The sequence below is a fragment of the Theropithecus gelada genome, chromosome 3 (assembly GCF_003255815.1).
Source record: "Theropithecus gelada isolate Dixy chromosome 3, Tgel_1.0, whole genome shotgun sequence".
Classification (NCBI taxonomy): Eukaryota; Metazoa; Chordata; class Mammalia; order Primates; family Cercopithecidae; genus Theropithecus; species Theropithecus gelada.
Genome location: NC_037670.1, coordinates 55,138,347 through 55,166,010, shown reverse-complemented (window position 1 = coordinate 55,166,010; position 27,664 = coordinate 55,138,347). Strand labels below are relative to the sequence as shown.

Below are 27,664 nucleotides of genomic sequence, written 5' to 3'. Positions count from 1 at the left end.
CAAATCAATATGAAGAAGAATTTCAGAAACTAAAATTACAAAGAAATTAAACAACATGTTCTTAAACAGTCACCATGTCAATTAAGAAATTAAGATGGTCGGCTGCTTTCCCTGCTGTCAGTCAGCCTGCGCCCGCTTCTTCAGGGCCCAGTCCCTCAGATCCATCGCCGCTTCTAGACCCTACCGCGGTCTCGGATATTGCCGGGAAAATGTCTGGTGAATTTTCGTTGGCAGATACACTACCTGAACACTCCCCTGCCAAAACCTCTGCTGTGAGCAATACAAAACCTGGCCAACCTCCTCAAGGCTGGCCAGGCTCCAGCCCTTGGAATAATCCGAGAGCTCCACCTTCGGTGCCATCTGGACTCCCACCAAGTGCAACACCCTCTACTGTGCCTTTTGGACCAGCACCAACAGGAATGTATCCTTCCATGCCTCCCACCGGACCACCTCCAGGACACCCAGCACTCTTTCTTCCTTCGGAACCATCATGCCCCCCACCCGGTGGTCCTTATCCAGCCCCAACAGTGCCAGGCCCTGGCTCCACAGGGCCATATCCTACACCAAATATGCCCTTTCCAGAGCTACCCAGACCATATGGTGCACCCACAGATCCAGCTGCAGCTGGTCCTTTAGGTCCATGGGGATCCATGTCTTCTGGACCTTGGGAGCCAGGAATGGGAGGGCAGTATCCTACCCCTAATATGCCATATCCATCTCCAGGGCCATATCCCGCTCCTCCTCGTCCCCAAGCCTCTGGGCCAGCACCACCTGTTCCACGGGGCACCAATCCACCAGGAGCCTGAGGACCACCACACCATATCCTGCCCCTACAGGATTGTATCCCACACCGGGACTCTATCCTACTCCCAGTGATCCTTTCCAAGTGCCTTCAGGACCTTCTGGCGCTCCACCGATGCCTGGTGGTCCCCACTCTTACCATTAAGTTAACAATGGACGAACAGATGACGCTTTGCTTTTTGAAGTACACGTATATGCACATGAATGCATATATAAAAATTGCCAGTTTCACTGTTAGAGGGCATTCATGAAAGAACAACTCTTGCACCTCTCAGAGAGGATAACTGCCTCTTGTACTTGGATGTGTAGTACATCATATGTATACAATCAGATAAAAGCATAGAAGTAAATCATTCAGATGTGATTTTTATTTGGTTTTCATGGAAAGTTATGGTGATAAAGTATATTGAATAGCTCTTTGACAGAATTTGTTTAAACTATGAAACTACACACTTAAAAATCTAAGATGTGGATTATTGCTAGAATCTGCGACTTCATTGGCAAATTATTTCAAGTATTTTTCTATAATCACTTTCCCCTTCTAGATAAATAAACTTTGAGAATAACCCATCATAATCCAAACAAATAATGCCTCAACATTTTGAGCTGTTCTGTTGGACAAAAAAACCTGGTCCTTTTGAGGTTATATTTTGGATATACATTTTTAAACTGTCAGTAATTATTGTCAGATGTGGAGTTCAATAGTCAGCCAGTGTTCATTTTTATCCTTGAGCTTTCAGTAAAGACTTTCTGGTTTTATTTTAGTCATTGGGTCATACAGCACTAAAGTCTGCTATTTATGGAAACTAACTTTTTTGTTTTTAATCCAGGCCAACATGTATGTAAATTAAATTTTTAGATAATTGGTTATCTCTTTGTACTACTTGAGATTTGATTATGAGATGTGCATATTGCTTTGGGAAGAGCTCGAGGAAGGAAATAATTCTCTCCTTTGTTTTGAACCTCAAACTAGATAAACCCTAGGCATTGCTTACTTGCAACAGGTAATTTTCATTCCCACAAAAACCTGAGGCAGCTCTTCTGCCCAGAGCATTCCCTGTAGCCACCCTTACCCCACTTGCCCTTGGTTCTTCAGAAGAAGCACATTCCTTGATTCCTCCCTGATGTGGTAAACTGGCACACTCTAGGGGTCTAAAACATAAAACAGTTGTGTTTAGAGAACCTTAAGTCATGCAGACATGACTGTTCTCTTTGTACAAGTGTGAACCAAAATATGTATCTGTTTTTCAGAGTCTGGTTAAGCTATGTTATTGTCTACTGCATAGTTTCCTGAGTCTGTTTGTAAAGTGCTTATGGCTAACAGTTCAGTTCTGTATTTGTTGACAGGTAAATAAGTGGAGTTGAGTGCCATCTTTGAAAAAATTACCCTCTAGCTCTAACACTGAAAATAATAATAAATTGTAGATCTCTGCAACTAAGTTTAAAAAAAAAAAGATGGTCAGCCGGGGTGGTGGCTCACACCTGCAACCTCAGCACTTTGGGAGGCTGAGGCAGGTGGATCACCTGAAGTCAGGAGTTTGACGCTAGCCTGGGAAACATGGCAAAACCCTGTGTCTACCAAAAATACAAAACAAACAAACAAGCAAACAAACAAACAAACTGGGTGTGGTGGTGTGCACCTGTGGTCCCAGCTACTCAGGAGGCTGAGGTGGGAGGATCGCTTGAGCCTAGGAGGTGGAGGTTGCAGTGAGCCAAGATCGTGCCATTGCACTCGAGCCTGGGTGACAGAGTGAGACCCTATCTCAAGTAAAAAATTAAAATGAAAAGTAAAAATTTGTGGGAACAAATTGGAAATAGAGACACAGTATAATAAAACCTGTGAGACACCACAAAAACAGTACTAAGACAACAGTTTATAGCACTAAATGCCTCCATCAAAAAAGTAGAACGCTTACATATTAAGGACCCAACATCACACTTAAAGAAACTAGAAAATTAATGACAAACCAAATTCCAAGTTAGAAGAAGAAAACAAATGACAAAAATAAGAACATAATCAAATGAAATAAAGACCAAAAACTACAAATGATCAAAAGAATAAAGAGTTAGTTCTTCAAAAAGACAAAATTGATAAATTGCTAGCTAGACTAACTGCAAAAATAAGAGAGATCTAAATAAACAAAATTAGAAGTAAAAGAATAGACATTACAATGGGTACAACAGTAATAAAAAAGATCACTAAAAACATTCAAAAACAGCTAGACACTCACAAACCTGAAAACCTAGAAAAAAAATGAATTCCTGGAAACATACGACCTCTCAAGATAGAAACAGGAAGAAACAGAGTGCCTGAAAAGACCAATAATAAGTAGCATGATTGAGCCAGTAATTTTAAAAAGTCTTGAAAAAGAAAATCTCAGGACCGGATGAATGCACAAATTCTACCAAATATACAAAGAATTAATAATAATCCTCCTGAAACTCTTCCCCAAAACTGAGGATAATGAAATTCTTTCTAGGTAATTCTGAGGTCATTATCACCCTGATACCGAAACTAGCCAAGGACACACAACAACAACAACAACAACAACAAAAAAAAATGATAAGCCAATATCCTTGGGAACATAAATGCAAGAATTTTCAACAAAATACTACTAAACTGAATCCAACATAAAATAAAAAAGAGAATATATCATGATCTAGTGGGTTCTATACCAAGGATGCAATAATGGTTCAAAGTACACAAAGTAGTATACATAATAAGTTACATGAACAAAATTAAGGACAGAAACCTATGGTTATCTCAATAAATGCAGAAATAGAATTTAATAAAACTCACCATTTCTTCATGATGAAAATCCTCAATAAAATAAACATAGAAGTAACATTATAATGAATGAGAAAAATTCTTTTTAAGAACCGAAACAAGAAAAGGATGCCATTTTTACAACTCCTATTTAATATAGTATTGGAAGTCTTAGCCAAAGCAATCAGACAAAAGAAAGGAAGAAAAGGCACCTAAACTAGAAAAATAAAATTAAATTATTCCTGTTCACTGATGATGTGGTGTTATATTTAGAAAGACCTAAAAACTCTACCAAAATCATTTAAATATGATAAATGAATTGAGTAAAGTGTCAAGATACAAAATCACCATATGAAAATTAGTAGTGTTTTTATACACAAACAACGATCCAACTAAGAACCAAATCAAGAAGGCAATCTCATTTACAATAGCTCCAAAAAGCAATAAAATACATAGGAACATATTTAATCAAGTAAGTGAGAGAGCTCTACAGGTAAACTACAAAACATTGATTAGACAAAATGTAAATGCCACAAAAAGAAAAATGGCTCATGCTCATGGATTGAAAGAATTAATATTGGTAAAAATAACCATACTGCCCAAAGCAATCTACAGATTTACTGCAATCTCTATCAAAATACCTGCATTATTTTTTACAGAATTACATAAAAACTATTATAAGATTCATAAGAAAGGGGCCCAAAGAGCCAAAGCAATCTTAAGCAAAAAGAACAAAGTTGGAGGCATCACTTACCTGACTTCAAATTATACTGCAACAGAAGATGTAAGAAAAACTCTTCTGGGCATTGGTTTGTGCAAAGTATTCATGACTAAAACCTCAAACATGCAATAAACAAAAGTAAAGGAAAATAGACAAATGGGACTCAAACTAAAAAATTTTGGCACAGCAAAAAAAAAAAAAAAAAAAAAAAAATCAACAGGGTAAATAGGCAACCTACAGAATAAAAGAATATATTTGCAAACTATGTGCCAACATGGAACTAATATTGAGAATTTACAAATAATTCAAATCAAGTCATCATAGTAATAATAACAAAGAATCCCATTGAAAATGGGCAAATAACTAGGTCTTTTTCAAAAAAGACATACAAATAGCCAGCGTGTGTATTTTTAAAATGCTCAATATCACTAATTAGCAGAGAAGCAGAAAGTAATACCATGATGAGATATTACATTAGCCATAAAGGCTACTATTAAAAAGAAAAACACATAATAAACGTTGGCAAAGATGTGGAGAAACGGGAACACTCTATACACCGTCAGCAGAAACATATAAATTAACGCAACCTCTGTACAAAACAATATGGAAATTTTTCAAATAACTAAGAATAGAATTACCATTTGATTCAGAAGTCTCATCACTGGGGATCTACCCACAAAAAGAATTTATTATATTAAAATGATAGATACATTTGCATGTTTATTGCATCATACTCACAATAGCAAACCATATATACAATAAGAGTTTAATATTCAAAATATATAAGAAATTCAAAGCAAAGGTAAATAATAATAATGATAACCCAACTGAAAAATAGAAGACTGACAAAATATTTTGCCAACAAATATATACAAATGACCAATAGGTATACGAAAGAGTGCTCAATATCACCTACCATCAGGCAGTTGCAAATGAAAACAATGATGAGCCATCACTTCAAATCTGTGAGGATTGCAAAAATCAGAAAGAAAGAACAGAGAAATAACAGGCAATGTTTGTCATTGATGTTCCTGAGATTCCTGAAGCAAATCTTAATAACACCACTGCTCTCACACATTTCAGACATGATGGAAAAAGAAAACTTTAAAAATGATTTAACACGCAGTTCCTCAAACATAAACATATTCTTGTATCCCCCCAAAGCCATGGAAGAGCAGGCACATCATGCAGTACCTTATAAGCCATAAAGACTCTGACTCTCGTGGTAATCTCAAAGGAAAATCACAGAATGGGAAGTCGAGTCCTGAGGGAATTTAAGGGTATGGGACAGAAGATGCTCCTATTTGAGAGCAAGAGGAAAAAGTGGCTTTTTAGGAAACATTTCCATTGAAGCAGAGTGTCCCATATCACATTTTAAGGTCTGGCATTCTTTTTGACCTTTGTACCTCTGGTCTGTGTTATCTGCTTCATTCATGCCTACCTACCTTAGTATTTGACTACTGTCTCATGTCTCTTCACATTCCAGGGCTCTTTTATTTGCTCAAGGCAGGAGATCAGATGAGGGTTAGAGACAGCAAGACCTGTTTTGTTAGAAAAAAGTAAGATGACTTGCTGGGATCCTCCAATTACAAACCTAACACTATGTTCAGTAAAGAGGAGAGAATATTATAAAATATTCTAAAAAATTAATTTCTAAATACTGTTTTCTGACAGAACCTTTAGAATATTTAAAACATATTTTACATTTCTGGGCCCTTAGCTCTACTATCCAACACTATTGAATTTAAAATTTGTGATGAATATTGGATTTCAATATTTGGGCAACAATATTTTATGCCACTGAATTTCTAGATTTCTACTAATCTAGAGTGAAGGATACAGATTAGCTGAAGAAAGGGGAAGGTTTCTGTTAAGATAAAACATCTTGAAGATTTTCTTTCTTTATTCCAAAAAAATCTTCAAGTTTTCCTCAAAAGTATTGATCTAAAAATAGTTTAAGTGAGGAAAAACTCCCAAAATCATTCTACAAAGGGAGCAAATAGAAACCTTAGGGTGTATTAGGAATTCCAGGGAGATGTTATTCTCACCTAGGGAAACCAGGTATCTGTATTTTTCTAACATCACATCCCTACATAAATTCCACTGAGCAGGATTCAGACATTCCCACTCCTTTTAAGATAATTCTATGGCCACATCCTTCAATGGTAGCAGTTTCTAAAAAAACACACACACACACACACACAGAGCAAGTGGCCATGGGCAGAATTCTTAATTTGACTGTAGGTGTTTGAGAGTTAAGAGAGTTGACTCTGTTTTACATGAGAGACTTGAATTACCCAAGAAGATACTGTTTAATACAGAGAGATTCTCTAATGTTTTCCCTCATTCTGAGGAAAGAGAATGAAATAAGATCCACAAAGCCAGTGTAGGTACTATAGTTTTCTGAATGATGCAGCATACAATTCATGGCATAAACACAAGCATATACAGTTTTGAGTGCTATATTTACATTATACAGAGTAAGTTGTATATAGTTCTCATATGGAGAAGTCACAATAAGTTAGAAGGTACCTCTCATATGTTAATGTGTACATCAGTAAACTGGAGATTTTGTTAAAATGTGTATTCTAATTCAAGAGACCTGGGATGAGACTTGAGTTTCTGCATTGCTAACAAACTCATCAAAGATCTCGATGATTCTAGCTAAGAAAAATATTTTGTAAAACATCTAGTAAGTGACAGAACCTGGTTTTTATCCCAGTGTATAAGACCGGTAAACAAAGATGACAACCGTCATTTTCTGAAGCAAGGTAGAAACAAAGAGAAACTAATAAGAAGGGGGCACTTCCAGGTTAAATGGGATTGTTTATGCACATTAATCAGAAAGTCTCTCCAAGATACTCGCTAATGATAGTGTTCAAAGGAAAAGTAACTTTGTGGTGGAGGAATCCTTTAGAGAGCACCTTAACCAAGTGAATAAAACTATCGGGACAAATTGGTATCAGGTGCTGATACATATAGGCGGATTCAACATGACTTCTGCAAGGTTACTGGCCAAAAAACCTAAACCATAATCGGAATTTAATCACAAAAAACATCAATTTTATGTAAAATTCAAGCTACATATGTTTCCCATATTTTGTAATTTCTAATAGTGTATTTAAATACTCCCTCTTTAGCATCCTAGAAGGCACATTTTAAAAAATTAATCCCTTTTCCTACCTTCTGAATTATCCCAGGCAATTAATTCCATCCTTTTTAAGTGTGCATTTAAAAGTTATGTTCTTCATAGAGCTGATGGAGCATCCAGATGGAACATAAACAGTGTACTTTTCTCACTCACTGATATCTGAGGACCCAGCACCATCCTCAAAAAGATTGTTTTATATCCCCACCTGCCCAGAGTGATCTGTCTACAAAGGGAACCTTTCAATGTTTCAGAGTATAAATTCAAGGTGAGAATTATTTGTGATATGTAAGAAGCCTGGATGGAGAGAATGAAGATAAGGCTCTGGTATAGAGGGGAGAGTTATTTTAAAGAGGTCCTTTCACTGTCTTGAGAAGAAAAGGAAAAAGGTAGTTAAAATAATCTTGTTAGGCAGAAACATCAGAAGTAGAAATGGAAATGACTGCAATTCTAGAGACATGACATTCTAGAAGAAAAAGTGGACACAGTTTTTGACCTGGGACACACTTATCTGAGAATCGGCCATTTTTTCTCTCTTCTCTGATTCCTTCTTAGGAGAGATTAACCAAACAAATCTCACCTTCATCTTGAGAATGTGTCTGTAAAGGCATCAGGACAAACTTTTTACCTGGTGCTACCACACCCACAGGCAGAAGGACCTTAAAGCGCTGAAAATGTTCTCTCCTCCTGGCCTTTGTGTAGAATTCAGAAACAATGGCCAGCTATATAAAGATGAAATTGTGACTTTCTCATTTTTCTGCCCTCTAGTACTCTTCCTTGCCACAGACTCCAGTGGTTTCTGTTACAGCTATGGGAATATAGGCCAAACTGACTAGCCCCCTACCAAACACAAGCAGAGCAGCCTCTGTGATCTCCCTTTGGGGAAAAAGCTTAAAGCTTTTCAGCTCTCCTGAAAGAATTCGGGAGCCTGTGTGCTTTACCCTGGCCTCACCTTGGAATCACATGGGGCAATTAATTAGAACAACATAAATGATTCCACCCAGAACAACAGGTAAAATCAGCATTTTTTCAAACTGGCCAGATGCTCTTAAGTGGAAGTTTGGGGTGAGAGCCACTTAGCTAAGCATTGCTTCTCAAACTTTCAGGTGCATATAAATTATTTGTTATTCCAGATCTCACTTGTAAGAAAATGTGATTATGTTGGTTTGGAAGGGAGCTCATTAGTTAAAAATTTTTTTTTTTCCTGAGACAGAGTCTCGTTGTGATGTGCAGGCTGGAGTGCAGTGATGTGATCTCAGCTCACTGCAACCTCTGCCTCCAGGGTTCAAGCGATTCTCTTGCCTCAGTCTCCTGACTAGCTGGGATTACAGGTGCCCGCCACCACGCCCAGCTAATTTTTGTATTTTTAGTATTGACGGAGTTTCACCATATTAGCCAGGCTGGTCTCGAACTCCTGACCTCAAGTGATCCGCCCGCCTTAGCCTCCCAAAGTGCTGGGATTACAGGCATGAGCCACCACACCGGGCCCTGTACCCTTTTTTTAAGCCTAGGCTTGAAGACCATGCTGCCAGTCAGGTTGCAGTCACCACTCACAGCTCAAGATGCTCACCTACCCCAACTTCCTGTGGCAGTAGTACAGGCTGTGCCTGCAGTGGTGTGCGAAGGGTTTGCTGTGCCTGAGCCACTGCACAGAGGCTGTGCAACTGGTGAGAGGGCATTTCACCCTTCATCTGCAGTGTGAGGACAGTTTTCGCACTTGTTGAGAGCAAAGTTACTTTTCACAGTCCCAAGCAGGCAGCTCTTGGACTCTGAAAGTAGAATGCTTTTTCTTTTGTCCCAGTTTTGCCTTCTTGGTTCACTGAACTCTCCTCTTTCCCAGGAGCAGCACTCTGTAGGGCTAAACTTCTGGGAAACTGCATCATTCTTGGGTCCAGCCAACTCTGGGCCACTGCAGCCCTCCAAGCTGGCACTGGCCAATGTCAGCGGCAGCTCCTGAGATGCGGAGATAGGGGAACTGAGGTTCCCAGGGCTGGAGTCAGTCCCCTGATGCCTGCATTTTCCCAGTGGCATCCTGACACAACCACTTGCATCTTGGTGGAAAGTGAGTAGCACAGTATGAGTCCCCAGTCTGGTGCTATGCTCTCAAGAGTTCTTGAAGTCAACAGCTAGTGTTAGTGTCAGGGTTCATGAGAACAAAGGAGCTCTCCCACAACTCTGTGGCAGTCCACAGGAGAAATGCAGGCTGCGGAAACATTCCCCACTTACCTGTCCTCAGCAATGCTGAGGCCCTCCAGGTTCCTAGCAGCTCTCTGCTGAGTTGGCCTCTTGCTTCCTTTTCCTTTGGCTCCTCAGATTTTTTCTGTGAGTTCTCAATTAGGTTCCAGTGTTCTTTCCTTGATATTCTATTGGAGGTATAATTAATAGTTCAAAATATTGTTCTTTCTAAGGAGAACTGACATCCAATGTCACAAATTTACCATCTTGAGCCCTTTCCTTTTTTAAATATTTTATCTACATGTATGTTTTCACAACTACCATGCAATGTAACGTTTCTTTGATGCCAAGTTGTACAGATATGCTATAATTTTTGTTACTTTTGATACTGAATAACCTGGTTTTGTTTCCTTTTTTGCACATTATTTAAAATATTAGATAGTGGATAAAATACCATCTCACACCAGTTATAAAGGTTATTATTAAAAAGTTAAAAGGTAACAGATGCTGCTGCCGGGTGCAGTGGCTCACACCTGTAATCCCAGCACTTCGGGAGGCCAAGGCAGGCTGATCATGAGGTCGGGAATTCAAGACCATCCTGGCCAACATGGTGAAACCCCATCTCTACTAAAAATACAAAAATTAGCTGGGCATGGTAGCACATGCCTGTAGTCCCAGCTACTTGGGAGGCTGAGGCAGGAGGATCGCTTGAACCTGGGAAATGGAGGTTGCAGTGAGCCGAGATTGTGCCACTGCACTCCAGCCTGGCAACAGAGCGAGACTCCGTCTCAAAAACAAAAACAAACAAACAAAAAAGTAACATGCTGCAAAAGTTGTAGTGGAAATGGAATGCTTGTACACTGCTGATGGGAATATAAATTAGTCCAGACATTGTGGAAAGCACTGTGGTGATTTCTCAAAGAACTACAAACAGAAGCAGCATTTGACCCAGCAATTTCATTATTGGGTACATAACCAAATAAGTATAAATTATTTTATCATAAAGACACACGTACACACATGTTCATTGCAACATTATTTGCAATAGCAATATCATGGAATCAGCCTAAATGTGCATCAACAGAAGACCAGATAAAGAAAATGTGGTACATACACCATGGAATACTACATACCCATTAAGAAGAATAAGATCCAGTAATTTGCAATAATATGAGTTGCAGGTCATTATGATAAGTGAAATAAGCCAGGAAAGGAAATGCCAACATTACATGTTCTCAATTATTTGTGGAAGCTAATAATTAAAACAATTAAACTCATGGAGATAGAGAGTAGAAGGATGGTTATTATGGGCTGGGGAGGGTGGTGAGTAGGGGGTTGGGAAGAAGTGGGGATAGTTTATGAATAGAAAAAGTAAAACAAATGAAAAAGACCTAATATAACACAACAGGGTGACTATAGTCAATAATAATTTAATTGCACATTTTAATATATCTAAGAGTATAATTGGATTATTTGTAATGCAGAGAATAAATGCTTGAGAGGATGGACACTTCATTCTCCAAAATGTAATTATTATATATTGCATGTCCGTATCAACATATCTCATGTATTCCATAAATATATACACAAATATATATTTAAAAATCTTTTTGGCCAGGCGTGGTGGCTCACACTTGTAATCCCAGCATTTTGGGAGGCCGAGGCAGGCAGAACACGAGGTCAGGAGTTCAACACCATCCTGGCTAATATAGTGAAACCCCGTCTCTACTAAAAGTACAAAAAATTAGCTGGGCTTGTTGGCATGTGCCTGTAGTCCCAGCTACTTGGGAGGCTGAAGCAGGAGAATCCCTTGAACCTGGGAGGTGGAGGTTGCAGTGAGCTGAGATCGCGCCACAGCACTCCAGGCTGGCAACAGAGCAAGATTCTGTCTCAAAAAAAAAAAAGTTTATGAGGAATCATAGTAATATTTTCATTGTTTTGTTTTTTTTTTGTTAGAGGTACAAAATTTCTATAAATTTAACAATACAGATTTTTATATTTACTTTAACATTTTACAAAAAAAATGGAGTTAATAATTGAAGATGAAAGACAAAAAAAAATGGCTGGAGCCTTGTGATGGGTACTCAGGAATTTTTGTATAATTTTTATATCTTTGTTTACATTTTTAATTTCTATAATGAGTTTTAAATAAAAATTTAAGGTTATTTTTAATAAAAACCTTCAAATACTGAACATTAGCCATGTTATGTAATAAAAAATAGGCAAATATCTTCTCATAAATTATAGTAATAAATTTAGAGATTAGTATCAGATTTGGGTATCAAGATTGGTTTTGAAGAAGCAATGAATGTGCAGCTTTTGCATTAGCAATAGGCTACTCTAACTGCAGAGACAGGTGCCATCAACCAACTTTATGTTAGATTGCTTCTCCAAATATTTTTAGTTAATAATTAATTATTAATTTTTCCTCATTCTATGATGACATCATTACTTATTTGTAACAATCTGTGAGTTAGAGTACTCTTCTGTATATCACTTCACTCTCCTAGTCTAGTAAAACCAGGTGGTTCCTATCCATAAATACTCCTTAAAAACTGTTTTCTTTTTGCTTACGTAACCTCTATAATGTTTTTGGTCGCACTTGTGTCCTCTTGTGGTATTTGAAGTATCTTCTTCTTCTTTCTTTAATATTTATTAAATCAGCAGAAATAACTTTGGTGCTAAAAGTCTGTTACTTGGGTTGCCTAAAGTCAGAAGTTATTTTAACACTTATGGCATGCTTGTTTTTGATAGGCTTTAATGGGATATAATTTATATAATACAATGACATTTTCATTGTAAATATCAATGTTTTATTTTTTATTTTATTTTATTTTATTTTTTGAGACGGAGTCTTGCTCCATCGCACAGTCTGGAGTGCAGTGGCGGGATTGCCTCATTGTAACTTCTACCTCCCGGTTCAAGCGATTCTCCTACCTGAGCCTCTGGAACTACAGGCATGTGTCACTACGCCCAGCTAATTTGTTTGTACTTTTAGTAGAGATGGGTGTTTCACCACATTGGTCAGGCTGGTCTCAAAATCCTGGCCTCAAATGATCTGCCTGTCTGGGCCTCCCAAAGTGCTAGGATTACAAGCATGAGCCATTGCGCCCAGCCTGTTTTTAATATTTTAACAGAGTTATATATAGATTATCACAACTAACTTTAAAATATGTTCATCATCCCAGAGTAAAATCTATCTTGTTTTCATTCACTTTCCACCATTACCCAGGCCTTAGACATCCATTAGTTTATTTTCTGTCTATCAATGAGCTTTTTATGGACTCTTCTTATATGTGGAATTATAAATTATGTAGTCTTTTTGAAACCTAGTTTGTTTCACTTAGTTTACTATTTTTGAGGTTTATTTCCAATGTAGCATGGATTATTGCTTAATTCCCTTTGATTGCTAAGGATTTTATTGCATAAATATGACACATATTTTTTTACTGGCTGATGGATATTTGGATGATATTCCCCTTTGGCTCTTATAAACATTGCTGCTATGAACATTCACATACAAGTCTTTGTGTGCCTTAGGTTTTCATTTCCTTTGCATACATGTGTGGAAAAATACCTCTGGGCCATGTGGCAATTCTGTGTTTAAAATTTTGAAGAATTGCCAAATTGTTTTACAAAATGACTGCATTATTTTGCCTTTCCAGCTGCAATGCATAGAAATTCCATACTTTCCACATTTGTCGACACTTGTTATTGTCGCTTTTCTATAGCCAGTATAGTTTGTTCATTGTTATCTCATTGTGATTTGATTTTTATTTTCCTAATAGCAAAATATACTGAGCATATTTTTATGTTCATATTAGCAATTTGTATATCTTCTTTGGTGAAACATATATTCAAGTCCCTTGACTGTTTTTATTTGGTAATTTGTCCTTTTATTATTGACATATAAGAGTTTGTTTTGGTTTTGTTTGTATTCCAGATACTAGAGCCTAAAAAGATAGATAATTTGAAATATTGTCTCTCATTATGCAGCTTAGATTACATATTCTTCTTGGTGTATAAAAAAATGTTTTTTCAATTTGATGAAGTTTATCAGTTTCTTCTTGATTGTGCTTTTTTGTTGTGTTATTTAAGAAATCATTAGTTGCCAGGGAGCGGTTGCCATAGAGTTGAGCAGTTTTCCGCCTGCGCAGGGCAAAGTCCCTGATTGAGGTGCCGCCATTTTTGCTGCCCAGCAGCGGAGCGACAGTCAGAGACACTATCCGCTTACATCCGTCTCGCAGACCCTGGGAGAGCGGCTGCTGTTGTGGATGATCGAGGGGATTTGGTACCAGGTAAAGCTGGCCGAGCAGGCTGCGCAATACAGCATGCTCTGGAGCTGAACCCGTAGTATCGTCCAAGAAATGGTGTAATCAATGAAGAAAGTAGCAGGGATGGATGTGGAACTGACAGTTGAAGAAATAAACCTCCTATCTATTGCATATAAGAATGTGATTGGAGGCCGGGCGCGGTGGCTCAAGCCTGTAATCCCAGCACTTTGGGAGGCCGAGATGGGCGGATCACAAGGTCAGGAGATCGAGACCATCCTGGCTAACATGGTGAAACCCCGTCTCTACTAAAAATACAAAAAACTAGCCGGGCGAGGTGGCGGGCGCCTGTAGTCCCAGCTACTCGGGAGGCTGAGGCAGGAGAATGGCGTAAACCCGGGAGGCGGAGCTTGCAGTGAGCTGAGATCCGGCCACTGCACTCCAGCCTGGGCAACAGAGCGAGACTCCGTCTCAGAAAAAAAAGAAAAAAAAGAATGTGATTGGAGCTAGAAGAGCCTCCTGGAGAATAATCAGCAGCATTGAACAGAAAGAAGAAAAAGAAGGAGAAGACAAGCTAAAAATGATTTGGGAATATCGGCAAATGATTGAGACTGAGCTAAAGTTACTCTGCTGTGACGTTCTGGATGTACTGGACAAAAACCTCATTCCAGCAGCTAACACTGGCGAGTCCAAAGTTTTCCATTATAAAATGAAAGGGGACTACCACAGGTATCTGGCAGAATTTGCCACAGGAAATGACAGGAAGGAGGCTGTGGAGAACAGCCTAGCGGCTTATAAAGCTGCTAGTGATATTGCAATGACAGAACTTCCACCAACGCATCCTATTCACTTAGGTCTTGCTCTCAATTTTTCTGTATTCTACTACGAAATTCTTAATTCCCCTGACTATGCCTGCAGGTTGGCAAAAGCAGCTTTTGATGACACAATTGCAGAACTGGATATGCTGAGTGAAGAAAGCTATAAAGACACTGTGGACTTCAGGCATGCAGGGTGATGATGAAGAACAGAATAAAGAAGCGCTGCAGGACGTGGAAGATGAAAATCAGTGAGACATAAAAACCAACAAGAGAAACCATCCCTGACCACCCCACTCTTCCCCATCCCGTCCCTTGGAAACTCCCCATTGTCCCTAAGAACCGCCAAATCTGACTTTTACATGTGGCCTCAGAATTTAGGTTCCTGCCCTGCTTTTTTGTTTGTTTTTGTTTTTTTAACAGTTTTCAAAAATTCTTGAAGGCAAGAGTGAATTTCTGTGGATTTTACTGGTCCCAGCTTTTAGGTTCTTTAAGACACTAACAGGACTGCATAGAGGCTTTTTCAGCATTACTGTGTTGTCTCCGTGCCAGATGTGGCAAGATCACCATTAGAAATGGAAATTACATTTGAAAGCCATTAGACTTCTAGGTGATGCAAGCATCTAAGAGAGGTTAATCACACTATAGAGGCATAAGTGGTATCAGTTTTCTAATTGTTTAAACTGTATTTTATACCAGTGTTTGAAAGTAATTGGGTGTTAGCTTGAGATGGTTAAAGGTTGTTTGGGGAGGGAGTTTGTTGTAATGGTTTTGCTGTAAAAAAATGTTTCAAACTCCGCTGAAATGTTGCTGAAAAGCATGGTGCTGGTAACAGTTCAACAATCCGTGGCTGCTCATTCTTGCCTACTTTACTCTCCCACTGAAGCAGGTTAGCGTTGAAGGTGGTATGGAAAAGCCTGCATGCCTGTTCAATTCTTTGTTTCTTCTCCTTCCCCCTCCCCCTACCTCCTTCCCCTCACTCCTCCCCTCCTTCGCTCGCTCAACCTCTTTTGTTCAGTATGTGTAACTTGAAGCTAATTTGTACTACTGGATATCTGACTGGAGCCACAGATACAGAATCTGTATTGTTCTTACTGAAACACAGCATGGAATTAACATTAAACTTAAATAAAACAAACCTAAATTAAAAATGCCAAATATCATCGCGCCTCCATCCTTTATACTTCTAAAATAAAATCTCTAGTCCAAGCACACTGACAGTATTATGTTTGCCTGAATGTGAAACATTCCTCCTTTTTTCTTCCATAAATAATTTGTTAGCTTCCCAAAGATGTATATTTTGGAAAAAATTTGCCTGTAGCCTGGTTGTGAAGAACACTGAGTCAGCTGATGGCGTGTCTTGTCCTCCAGACCAGGCAGCAACAGGGTATTTATTTTAATCATTAAAGTACAACATGAGTAGTACAAGGTGTAATTATGGATCATTAAGCGTAGTATTTTGTACAACCAAATAAGGCTGAATGTCTTACAATAATTCTTAGAGGTAAAACTGTGTGCCCTCTTCCTCCAGAGGCCAGTGGCAGTAGTGGAGAACTACTCAATCCTTTGTTAGTAATCCATGCACACGTTGTAGACAGCAGTGTAGCAGTCTCCCTTCCCAGAAACACTCCCTCTAAGAAGCTTCTTTCCATTAACAGTTTATACATCAGTGTGTGTAGATACCTAGTTACTGTAGATCTTTTTATGTTAGGCATTTAGATGTGTCTCATTCTGACTGTAACACTGATGTACACCTGATGTTTGTCAAGATCAGTTTGCTACTTTTGGGCAGGTGCTGCAGTAAATACCCTTGCAACAGTTTCTGCTTAAATATTTGTATATATCTGGAAGGTACATTTCTAGATTCCTTGTGTCAGTAAACACTTTTGATAAATGCTTCCTCTTCACACTAGTCTTCTAAAATTGGATGTTAAGACTGCAAATAATTACTCTCAGCTTAAACTCTTAGTAGCAGAGATTTAGGAAATGAACAGATTAGTGATATCCTAGTTGTGTTTAGTGAGTGCTGGCAATGAGAATAAACATGTTTTTGTGAGTTGCTTTTCCGAGAGATAGGGAGACCATTGAATATAATCATATACTGCTATCTGTCTGGAGCAACCTCTAAGAAGCTTTCAAGTTGATTTGCTCTTGCTTCCAGCACACCTGCTACAGGTCAAAATCCAAGGAATTTGTCAAGTCTGTTGGAGAGTAAAGAAGCCAGTCGTGAGATGCAGGGATTTGCTGCCACCACACTGAACACTAATGCATGAACGGACTCGCAGAGCTCAGATGAGCACATGTAATGGGGGGTGTTCCTTACGAAAACATGCTTAATGGAGGTGGCGCTACTGTTTGTTTATCTTGTAACGAGGCAGTACCAAATGTTACAACTGTCCCAAGTTGGTTCACATGATTTTTGCTTTGTGAAAGGGTTTCTTAAGACTTTCAGTCAGCAGTTTCAAGATGCATGAGCATTTTTAAAGGTGTGGCGATTTTTGCAAGGTGAAAAAACAGAACCTACCACTCAGAGAAACTTACAAAGGTAGTTAGGAAAGAGGTGATTGGTACGGGTTTATAAGAAAGATCCTTGTCGGCCGGGCGCCGGTGCCTCACTGCTGTAATCCCAGCACTTTGGGAGGCTGAGGCAAGCGGATCATGAGGTCAAGAGATGGAGACCATCCTGGCCAACGTTGTGAAACCCCGTCTCTACTAAAAATACAAAAATTAGCTGGCGGTGGTGGCACGAGCCTGTACTCCCAGCTACTCGGTAGGCTGAGGTAGGAGACTCGCTTCATTCTGGGAGGCGGAGATTGCAGTGAGCCAGGATCGCATCACTGCGCTCCAGCCTGGGCGACAGCGAGACTCTATCAAAAAAAAAAAGATCCCTGTCAAAAATTGAAAGGCCGGGTGCGGTGGCTCACCCCTGTAATCCCAGCACTTTGGGAGGCCAAGGCGGGTGAATCACAAGGTCAGCAGTTGGAGACCAGCCTGGCCAACATGCTGAAACCCTGTCTCTACTAAAATACAACAAAATTAGCTGGACGTGGTGGTGCATGCCTGTAATTGCGGCGACTTGGGAGGCTGAGGCGGGAGAATCGCTTGAAAACTGAAGGCGGAGGTTGCAGTGAGCCGAGATCGCGCTTCTGCCCTCCAGCCTGGGCAGTAAGAGCAGGACTCCGTCTCAGTAAAGAAAAAAAAAATTGAAAGGCAGCCAGGGAAACCTGCAGAAGGTGCCATCGCGCTGTGAGGACAGTGTCACTCCCAGTTCCTGTATTTGTGGGCTGGAAAGGGAGCTGCCCCAGAAGTTTCTGCTCTTGATTTGAGTCCCTTTGAGGATCAGTTAACTTAAATACAACTTGAACGTAGCTAATTAGTGTTTTGATTACACATCTCAGTACTTTGCCTTGGAAAAGAAAAACCCATAGCTTTCCTACAATGTTAGGAGCGACAGTAAGTGGGTTTGTGTACATGCTCTGTTCCAGGTGGGTGCCCAGAGCAGCACGTCGTCTGCACAGTTACATTTGGGTCCTACAGGAAGATGGGGATGAACGTCCATCACTGAAAGGGGAAACTGATGGAATAGATGGAGACATTTAATTGGCCCCTGTCCCAGACAATGCCTTGAGCCTCATAAATGAAATCTCAAATTAGCTGCTTCCTGATCCTAGGACAATAGAGTGGGCTTGCTGAAAAATCGGGATAAAGGTGTGAACCCTGTTTTCTTTAGAAAATTGTAACAGTAGTTCATGGAAAACTGGTGAAATCCTAGAATGTGTCATTAAAGGAAGCCTTTGTGAGCACCATGAGAGGAAATGGGAATGCTGCCAGATCCAACCTGCATCAGGAAAACCAAGCGCTGTGTTGTTTTATCCTGTTTCTTTGAGTTCGTAGGATTGTAATTGATACTGTTAATATTTTGCTAACATTGGCCGGGCACGGTGGCTCACGCCTGTAATCCCAGCACTTTGGGAGGCCGAGGTGGGCGGATCACAAGGTCAAGAGATTGAGACGATCCTGGCTAACACAGTGAAACCCCGTCTCTACTAAAAATACAAAAAATTAGCCGGGCGTGGTGTCGGCTGCCCGTAGTCCCAGCTACTGGGGAGGCTGGGGCAGGAGAATGGTGTGAACCTGGGAGGCGGAGCTTGCAGTGAGCCGAGATCGTGCCAGTGCACTCCAGCCTGAGCGGCAGAGCGAGAGACTGTCTCAAAATCAAATAATAATTTTGCTAACACTGAGTATCAGCTTTGCACCAGGCACTGTGCTCATTACTCAGCAATGTCTGGAATCTAGCACGTAAGTGCTCAAGAGTAATCAGGTGAGCTGCTGCCTGCGTTTTTGCAGATGGAAAGCTGAATGGGAAGTACTTAAGGAACTTGCTGACAGCTGCACAGCTGATGATTCAAATACAGAATTCACTTCATCTGTATCACTGAAGAGTCCCATTAGGCCATACTACCTTTGCTCTTCATTAAAACTCTGTTTTCTCGAAATACTATATTCCCCCTTATTAATATATTCTAAAGTGATCATTTAAAGTATTTAAACTTTTTTTGTTGTTGTTTGTTTTTGAGACGGAGTCTTGTTCTGTTGCCCAGGCTGGAGTGCAGTGGTGTGATCTCAGCTCACTGCAAGCTCCGCCTCCCGGGTTCACACCATTCTTCTGCCTCAGCCTCCCGAGTAGCTGGGACTACAGGCGCCCGCCACCTCGCCCGGCTAGTTTTTTGTATTTTTTTAGTAGAGACGGGGTTTCACCGTGTCAGCCAGGATGGTCTCGATCTCCTGACCTCGTGATCCGCCCGTCTCGGCCTCCCAAAGTGCTGGGATTACAGGCTTGAGCCACCGCGCCCGGCCTGTATACTTTATTTTATTGTATAATAGTTCTAATGTTGTGTGTTAGAAAGTATAAATTTCTTTTCAATTTTTGAAAGTTTTTTTAAACAATTGATATTATTTATTAAATATTCATTGAATTTGACACATAAGATGTCAGGCCCTAAACTTTTCTTTGTGGAAATATTTTAATTAATACTTTACTTGTTACGTGATTGTTTATATATACATATATATTCATATAGACTTTTTTATTTTTAATTGTTACAGACACATAATAGTGGCACATCTTTATGTAGTACATGTGATAGTTTGATACAAGCATATAATATATAATAATCAAATCAGAGGAATTAAAATATGCATCACCTAAAACATATTTCATTTATTTTTGTTACAAACAGTCTCTGGGAAGTATATCTTATTTCTTAATTTTACTTTCATAATTTGTGACTACCAATTTATTTATTCCTATTTTGTGGTATTCTATGTGTAATAAATGTTTAGGTGACACAAAAATAGAAATAATAATATAGAGTAAGTCTTTTTTTTTTTTTTTTTTTTTTTTTTTTTTTGAGACGGAGTCTCACTGTGTCTCCCAGGCTGGAGTGCAGTGGCGCGATCTCAGCTCACTGCAAGCTCCGCCCCCCGGGTTCACGCCATTCTCCCGCCTCAGCCTCCCAAGTAGCTGGGACTACAGGCGCCCGCTACCGCGCCCGGCTAGTTTTTTGTATTTTTAGTAGAGACGGGGTTTCACCATGTTAGCCAGGATAGTCTCGATCTCCTGACCTTGTGATCCACCCGCCTCGGCCTCCCAAAGTGCTGGGATTACAGGCTTGAGCCACCGCGCCCGGCCTAGAGTAAGTCTTTTGTCCAATAAATAACCCAAAGTTTTCTTTGTTTTAAGATGAAGAATATAATTATATTTTTATCCTTAATGCTTATATTTATTATTTGAGGCAATAAAAATCTCAATCTAATCCAAATTAGTAAAACTGACATATAACTTTGGCTTTTATCAAGAGGGCAGATTGAATTGACCCCATAAACTTTATGAAAATTTTTTAAAGACAGGAAATTAATTTTAATAATAGTAAATGCAAAACAATATTATATTTGAATGATAATATAGAAAAAATAACTTGATAGGTTACTACTTAGCATATATAGATGAATATGTAAAGAAACTATAATAAATATATATGTATATGTAATTTATCTTTAATAAAGATGAAAATTCTGCCTTTTTCAGCAACATTGAAGAACCATGAAGACATTATGCTAAGTGAAATAAGCCAGATACAAAAAAACAAGTACTGCATGATTTTGTATTTATGTGAAATCTTTAAAAACTCAGAGTCATAGGAAAAGAAGAATAATAATTATTACAGGCCAGGATGTGGCAGGAAATGACAAGGTATCAGTCAAAATATACATACTTTCAGCTATAAAATAAATGCTGAGAAGGTAACATATAGACTGGTGACAATAGTTAAGAATACTGTATACTTCAAATTTTTTCAAAATCAAATCTCAAGTAATCTCACCATACCCACTCACATGCAAACACATAAAGTATGGAAAGTGATAAATACGTTAACTAGCTTAACCGAGGTAATTAAAAAATGTGTACATGTCTCAAAACATCATATTCTAAATCCTAAATATATACACTTTTAGTTTATTTTATATATCGATAAATGTAAAAAAAAAAAGTTAAAGGTAATTAACAAGTATTATCTGGCCACATGTAAACTCCATTTAGAACCATTTTCAACATCTTCTGGATTAAATAAAAAATCTAAATCCATATTATGTTTTTGATATCAGGAAAGTGCTAACGACAGAGAATGGTAATTGTAGAAAAAATCTGAATTAAGGTAAATGCTTTAACCCATATTAGCTTTATATTATATAAAACAGTAATTCTGGCTATATATTCATTGGAGTGTTTCTGAAATTTGTGCATAATACATATGTAGTACATACATAGTAGCAAAAATAATCACACTTCACAAATTATTACAATGTGATGTATTGGGAAGGAGGTCTTCTACACGAAAAACCTTGAGATTTTGCACGAGATGATGTTTTATGTCATAGACAATCTATGAGACATATTTTACTAATGTATGCAACTGTTGCTATTTATGCTTTTCAGAAAAATAATATATATTTTAAACATTTAATACAGATAATTAAAATTGTCGAGAAGTTTAAACAATCCATATTATGCTAAATATAGTTGAAGAAAAATATGAGAAATTCCCAGGACCAGGAGTAAATAAAGGGAATAATCCAGAGGAGTAGTCAATTTAAGAAGCACATGCTCTATTCAGACAGAACTAATCACAAGAATGTCAGATTCATGTGCATTCAACTTCCAACAAGGCAAATGGAATCAGCAAAGAAACACACAGACTGGAGACATTTCCAAGTATGATATCTTCCATATGTGAAAACTAAGTTATATATTATGTTGCACACTAATATATAACTTGCACACTAATATATAAACTACCAAGATGAAGGGTCAAAAGAAATTGTATGGTACATAAACATCAGATATTTGACTTATGTTTAAATATTTTTCAATACAATGGAAAAACAGAAAACCAAAGTAATGGGCAATGAAAAAAAAACTATAAGCTTCTCAAGTCATATCTGAAAAAAAAAGCAAATTGAAAGTAAGCTATTACAAATGTGGTGAAGCAGTGTAATGTACAACATATGGGTTACATATTAAAATACACTGAGCTGACAAGAGGCCAATAAAATAGAATACTAAGCAAAATTGATGTAGTTACATATTTTACAGGAGGCAAATAAATAGAGAATGAAATATATTTATACATATATGAAGATTGGATTGAGAAGAGATGAACATCTAATTGCTTTACTAGACTATATGAAAAATGAAATATTTAAAGAATTGGTGATTAAATAGTTTCTAAAACTGAAAACCTTTAAATCCTTTAAAAGTTTAGAAGTGTAATATATCAAAAAGAGATTAAAGCATTCTTAAGTAAAGTGATAGTCTGGCTATTAGGATTAGTACTGCAATAAACATGGTAGTAATGTTGCCTCCTTGACATACTGAATTTATTTCCTTTTGATATATACCCAGTATTGAAATTGCTGAATCATAGGGTAGTTCTATTTTTAATTTTTGGAAGAATCTACATACTGTTTTTTCTAAAACATAATGTTAAGTAAAATATGCCAAGCATAGAAAGACAAACACCATATGATACCATTTTTATGTAAAATTTAAAGCTGATCTCATGGAAGTAGAGTAAAATGGTGGTTACCAGAGGCTGGAAAGGATGTGGGGAGGAAGAGATGAGAACAGGTTTGCCAATGAATGCAACATTATCATTTAAAAGAAAGAATAGGCAGGACATGGTGACTCACACATGTAATCCTAGCACTTTGGGAGGGAGACAGAGGCAGGTGGATCACCTGAGGCCAGGAGTTCGAGACCAGCCTGGCCAACATGGTGAAACCTTGTCTCTACAAAAAATGCAAAAATTAGCCAGTCATGGTGGCGAGTGCCTGTAATCCCGGCTACATGGGAGGCTGAGACACACGAATTGCTTGAACCCTGAAGGCAGAGGTTGTAGTGAGCAGATTGTGCAACTGCACTCCAACCTGAGTAACAGAGCGAGACTCTGTCTCAAAAAAAAAAAAAAATTTTTTTCAAAAAATTTAAAAATAAAGAATAATTTTTTGTGTTATATTACACAAAGTAGGGTGACTATAACTAATAATAATATGTTATTATATAGGTTAAGTTAGCTAGAAGAGAGAATTTTGCATGTTATCAGCACAGAGGAATAACAAATGTTGAAAACAATGGCTATGCTAATTATTCTGGTTCTATTATACAATGAATAAATGCACTGAAATATCACACTGTATCCATAAATGTGTATAATTATATGTCAATTTTAAATAAAATAAACCTTAATTTAAAAAAAGGTCAAACTTCATAACACCAACACAAAGAAAAAGCTCATAAAAGCAGTGAGAGCAAAATGTCTCACCTTTGTATAAGCCAGAAAACAGAAAAAAAAGTTGCTAAAATGTTAAAGTAAAAGCTTCTACATGGCATAGAAAATAATCAACAGAGTGAAAAGACAAACTACGGGCCAGGTGTGGTGGCTCACGCCTGTAATCCCAGCACTTTGGGAGGCTGAGGTGGTGGACCACTTGAGGTCAGGAGTTTGCAACCAGCCTGGCCAACGTGGTGAAGCCCCTCTCTTCTAACAATACAGAAAATTAGCTGGGCATGGTGGCAGGTGCCTGTAGTCCCAGCTACCGGGGAGGCTGAGGCAGGAGAATCACTTGAGCCTGGGAGACAGAGGTTGCAGTGAGCTGAGATTGCGCCACTGCACTCCAGCCTGGGCAACAAGAGCGAGACTCTGTCTAAAAAAAAAAGACAAACTACAGAATGGAAGAAAACGTGCAAACTGTGCATCTGACAAGGGGTTAACATCTAAAATATATAAGGGTCTCAAATAACGCAACAGCAGAAATAATAATAATAATCACCCAATTTTAAAATGAGTGAAAACCTGAATAGATATTTCTCAAAACAAGATATATATATAGTTGACAGGTGTATGAAAACATGCTCAAAATCATTAGTCATCAGGGAAATGTAAAAGTAATATAGTTGTTACTTTACTTAAATTAGCATGGTCATTATCAAGAAGACAAAAGATAACAAGTGTTAGCAATATGTGGAGAGAAGGAAACCCTTATGCACTATGGAGACTAAAATGGTTATAAAATATAACATAGTTACTAAATGCTGAAGTGATTAGAGGGGAGAGGAGGATAAAAAATGTTGGCCAAAAGGAATATAATTACAATTTTATCAGAGAAATAAATTTAATGCTGTTTTTTAAATAGCAAGGTGGCTATAGTTACTTATGAGATTGTACAGTCTTGAAAAGGGCAAAGGTAGTGGATGTTAAATGTTCTTACCACAAAATAATAACTTAGATAATGCATTTGTTAATTAGCTGAATTTAATTATTTTACAATCTATATGTACTTTGAAACCTTTTGTTGTGCATAATAAACTTCTACGATGTTATCTTCAATTAAAAATAAACTTTAAAAGCATGCTTAGAAAAATTATTCAGCTGGGTGCGGTGGCTCACACCTGTAATCCCAGCACTTTGGGAGGCCAAGGAGAGCGAATCACCTGAGGTCAAGAGTTTGAGACCAGCCTGACCAACATGGAGAAACTCCGTCTCTAATAAAATACAAAATTAGCCCTGTGTGGTGGCACATGCCTGTAATCCCAGCTACTGGGGAGGCTGAGGCAGGAGAATCCCTTGAACCTGGGAGCAGAGGTTGCAGTGAGCCAAAATCTCACCTTTGCACTCCAGCCTGACAACAAGAGCACAATTCCATCTCAAAATATGTATATATTTTTTCAAAAGTAATAACCCTGAGTGATATGCTTGCTAATAGAAGTCACACAAGCATACACTCAGAAAAATGATGGTTTCCTGGCCAGGCACAGTGGCTCACACCTGTAATCCCAGCACTTTGGGAGGCCGAGGTGGGCAGATCATTTGAGGTCAGAAGTTCGAGACCAGCCTGGCCAACATGGTGAAACCCTGTCTACTAAAAATACAAAACTTAGCCAGGCGTGGTAGCAGGCACCTGTAATATCAGCTCCTCAGGAGGCTGAGGCAGGAGAATTGCTTGAACCTGGGAGGCGGAGGCTGCAGTGAGCCGAGATCATGCCACTGCACTCTAGCTTGGGAGACAAGAGTGAAACTCCATCTTAAAAAAAAAAAAAAGAAAATGTTTTCCTGTATAAAGGTAAAATTAAAATTAAGTAGTGAGAGACATGCTTTGGGACTATTAAATCATGGGGGACCCTGAACTGATAACAACATATAGTCCTTAGCACCAGGAAATTAAAAAAAAAAAATTGAGATAGGCTGGGTGCAGTGGCTCACACCTGTAATTTCAGCACTTTGAGAGGCTGAAGTAGGCTGATCACTTGAGGTCAGTAGTTCAAGACCAGCCTGGCAAACATGGCTAAACCCTGTCTTTAATAATAAAAAAAAAAAATTAGCTGAGCATGGTGACACATGACTACTAGCTACTCTGGAAGTCGAAACAGGAGAATTGCTTGAACACAGGAGGCAGAGGCTGCAATGAGCCGAGATCGCACCATTGTATTCCAGCCTGGGCAACAGAGTGAGATTCCATCTAAAAAAAAAAAAAATAGATATTATGAAAGTGAAATTCCACAGGTTTTATTTAAATCGGATAGCAAATTCTGTGTTTTAAAATAATTGATGACAGCAAAATAATTTTTAGGAAATTTTATCACTAACTTGTTAAAAAGGGATGGCGCTTCCAGTGAACCTTTGGCAGAATACTGATGATTCTCTTATCAGATCTGATTAGCACCATAGGACTGACAGTGGCATAGGCATTGACCATAAACTTGTGGACACTGTAGATGACAGGGCTGAATACCCATAACAGCATTGTGGAGGATGAGACAATTAAGTCCAATGAGTACATAGCCACAAAGAAACTCACCAGCAGCAAGATGGTCTTGGTGGCCCTTTTTTCTGGGGAGGTTCTTAATAAAAAGCTAGTGCTGTGAAGGTTCTGGGAGCGCCTCTGATGCCTGGACAAGAGAATCACGATGTATGCACTTGAGAGCAGCATGATTCCTACAAGGAAGACATCTCCGGGTAACGACAGAGTAACAAACAGCCTTCTGATGATGACATTCATTGGGGAAAGTGAGCAGTATTTACTGACTTTCAGAATTAGCTGGGTCACATTGGAAAAACCTACAATGTAGATTATCATGTCACTGTTGAAAGACAAATTGAGGGACCAAAAAAATAATAAACCTAGGATATTGTATTTTGTGATTTTATGTTTAAATCTCACCAACCAGGAGGTGTTGGGGCTGATGGTGATGGTCTGAAGGATGCTCAGGAAAGAGGTGTTGCAGATAGAGAGGCCCCTCATTACCTTGTATATGTAGAACACAGCCTTACATCTGAAGTTATTCTGAAAATTCTATGACTCAAACATATCTGGAGACAATAACTTTGCTGCAATGACTAGCATCACTATCTGGACAAAGGTCAAGTGACAGATGATCAGGTCATGGTTTTTAGGCTTGCTATACTCAAAGAATGTAAAAATGTGCCAGAGAAGAAGAAATATGTTGGCTGAAATTCCAATGCCAGCTTGAAAATAGAAGACCTTGGCCCGGCGCAGTGGCTCACGCCTGTAATCCCAGCACTTTGGGAGGCTGAGGCAGTTGGATCATGAGGTCAGGAGATCCAGACCATCCTGGCTAACACAGTGAAACCCAGTCTCTACTAAAAATACAAAAAGCTGGATGTGGTGGCGGGCACCTGTAGTCCCAGCTACTTGGGAGGCTGAGGCAGGAGAATGGCGTGAACCCGGAAGGCAGAGCTTGCAGTGAGCCGAGATCACGCCACTGCACTCCAGCCTGGGCGACAGAGCGAGACTCTGTCTAAAAAAAGAAAAGAAAAGAAAAGGCCTTTTTCAAAGATAACATATGACATGTGTGTTCATCCTAATGATGTAGAAGAAACATATTTTGAAGACCTGAAAAAAATAGATTTGTGTCATCAATGTTCTTTTGTCAGTGTTCAAAATTATTACCATTTTCATTATTTTTATTTTACTCTCATTTTCTTGATTAACCCCATCTTATATAAATTCTTGATAATGTATCTCTTATACTATTTTCTAAACCAAATAAATATATACATATATATTTATTATGAATATATATAATAAATACATTTTCAATTATGCCTGTCTAAGGGGCACACTACCTGTATTCCTCATGTACCTTGGCCTTCATCTCAGTAATCATATCCTTGTTTTATGTTCTCTCATTTTATATTTACCACTTCAATTAGGCATATAAAATGAATAGTATTTGTACACTTGAATTGAATGCATGTTAATGTGAAAAGACTCACTAAAACAATTAAAAATACATTAGGTTGAGTCTTTCTCATGATCTATCATTTTGATACAATTTATTCATCATCACTCTTCCATGGTTTTTGACCCCTGTGATTTTACTGGACT

The 27,664-nt window shown here is 38.5% G+C and overlaps 1 protein-coding gene and 2 pseudogenes across 3 annotated transcripts; 2 read left to right on the top strand and 1 right to left on the bottom strand.

The window, feature by feature from the left end:
* The first annotated feature begins 209 nt into the window (after positions 1–209).
* LOC112620858 lies at positions 210–2,240 on the top strand (annotated as a pseudogene). The gene has a single exon (XR_003118607.1). The product of XR_003118607.1 is annotated as an MAPK-interacting and spindle-stabilizing protein-like (transcript).
* An 11,580-nt stretch (positions 2,241–13,820) lies between these two features.
* LOC112620228 lies at positions 13,821–15,856 on the top strand (annotated as a pseudogene). Its single transcript, XR_003118491.1, has 2 exons — positions 13,821–14,066; positions 14,380–15,856. The product of XR_003118491.1 is annotated as a 14-3-3 protein epsilon-like (transcript).
* Positions 15,857–25,733: 9,877 nt separating this feature from the next.
* LOC112620042 (putative vomeronasal receptor-like protein 4) lies at positions 25,734–27,119 on the bottom strand. The gene is given in 2 exon segments (XM_025378043.1): positions 25,734–26,797; positions 27,102–27,119. Coding segments are annotated over 2 exon segments (918 nt in total). The 3' UTR covers positions 25,734–25,897.
* Positions 27,120–27,664: the final 545 nt, after the last annotated feature.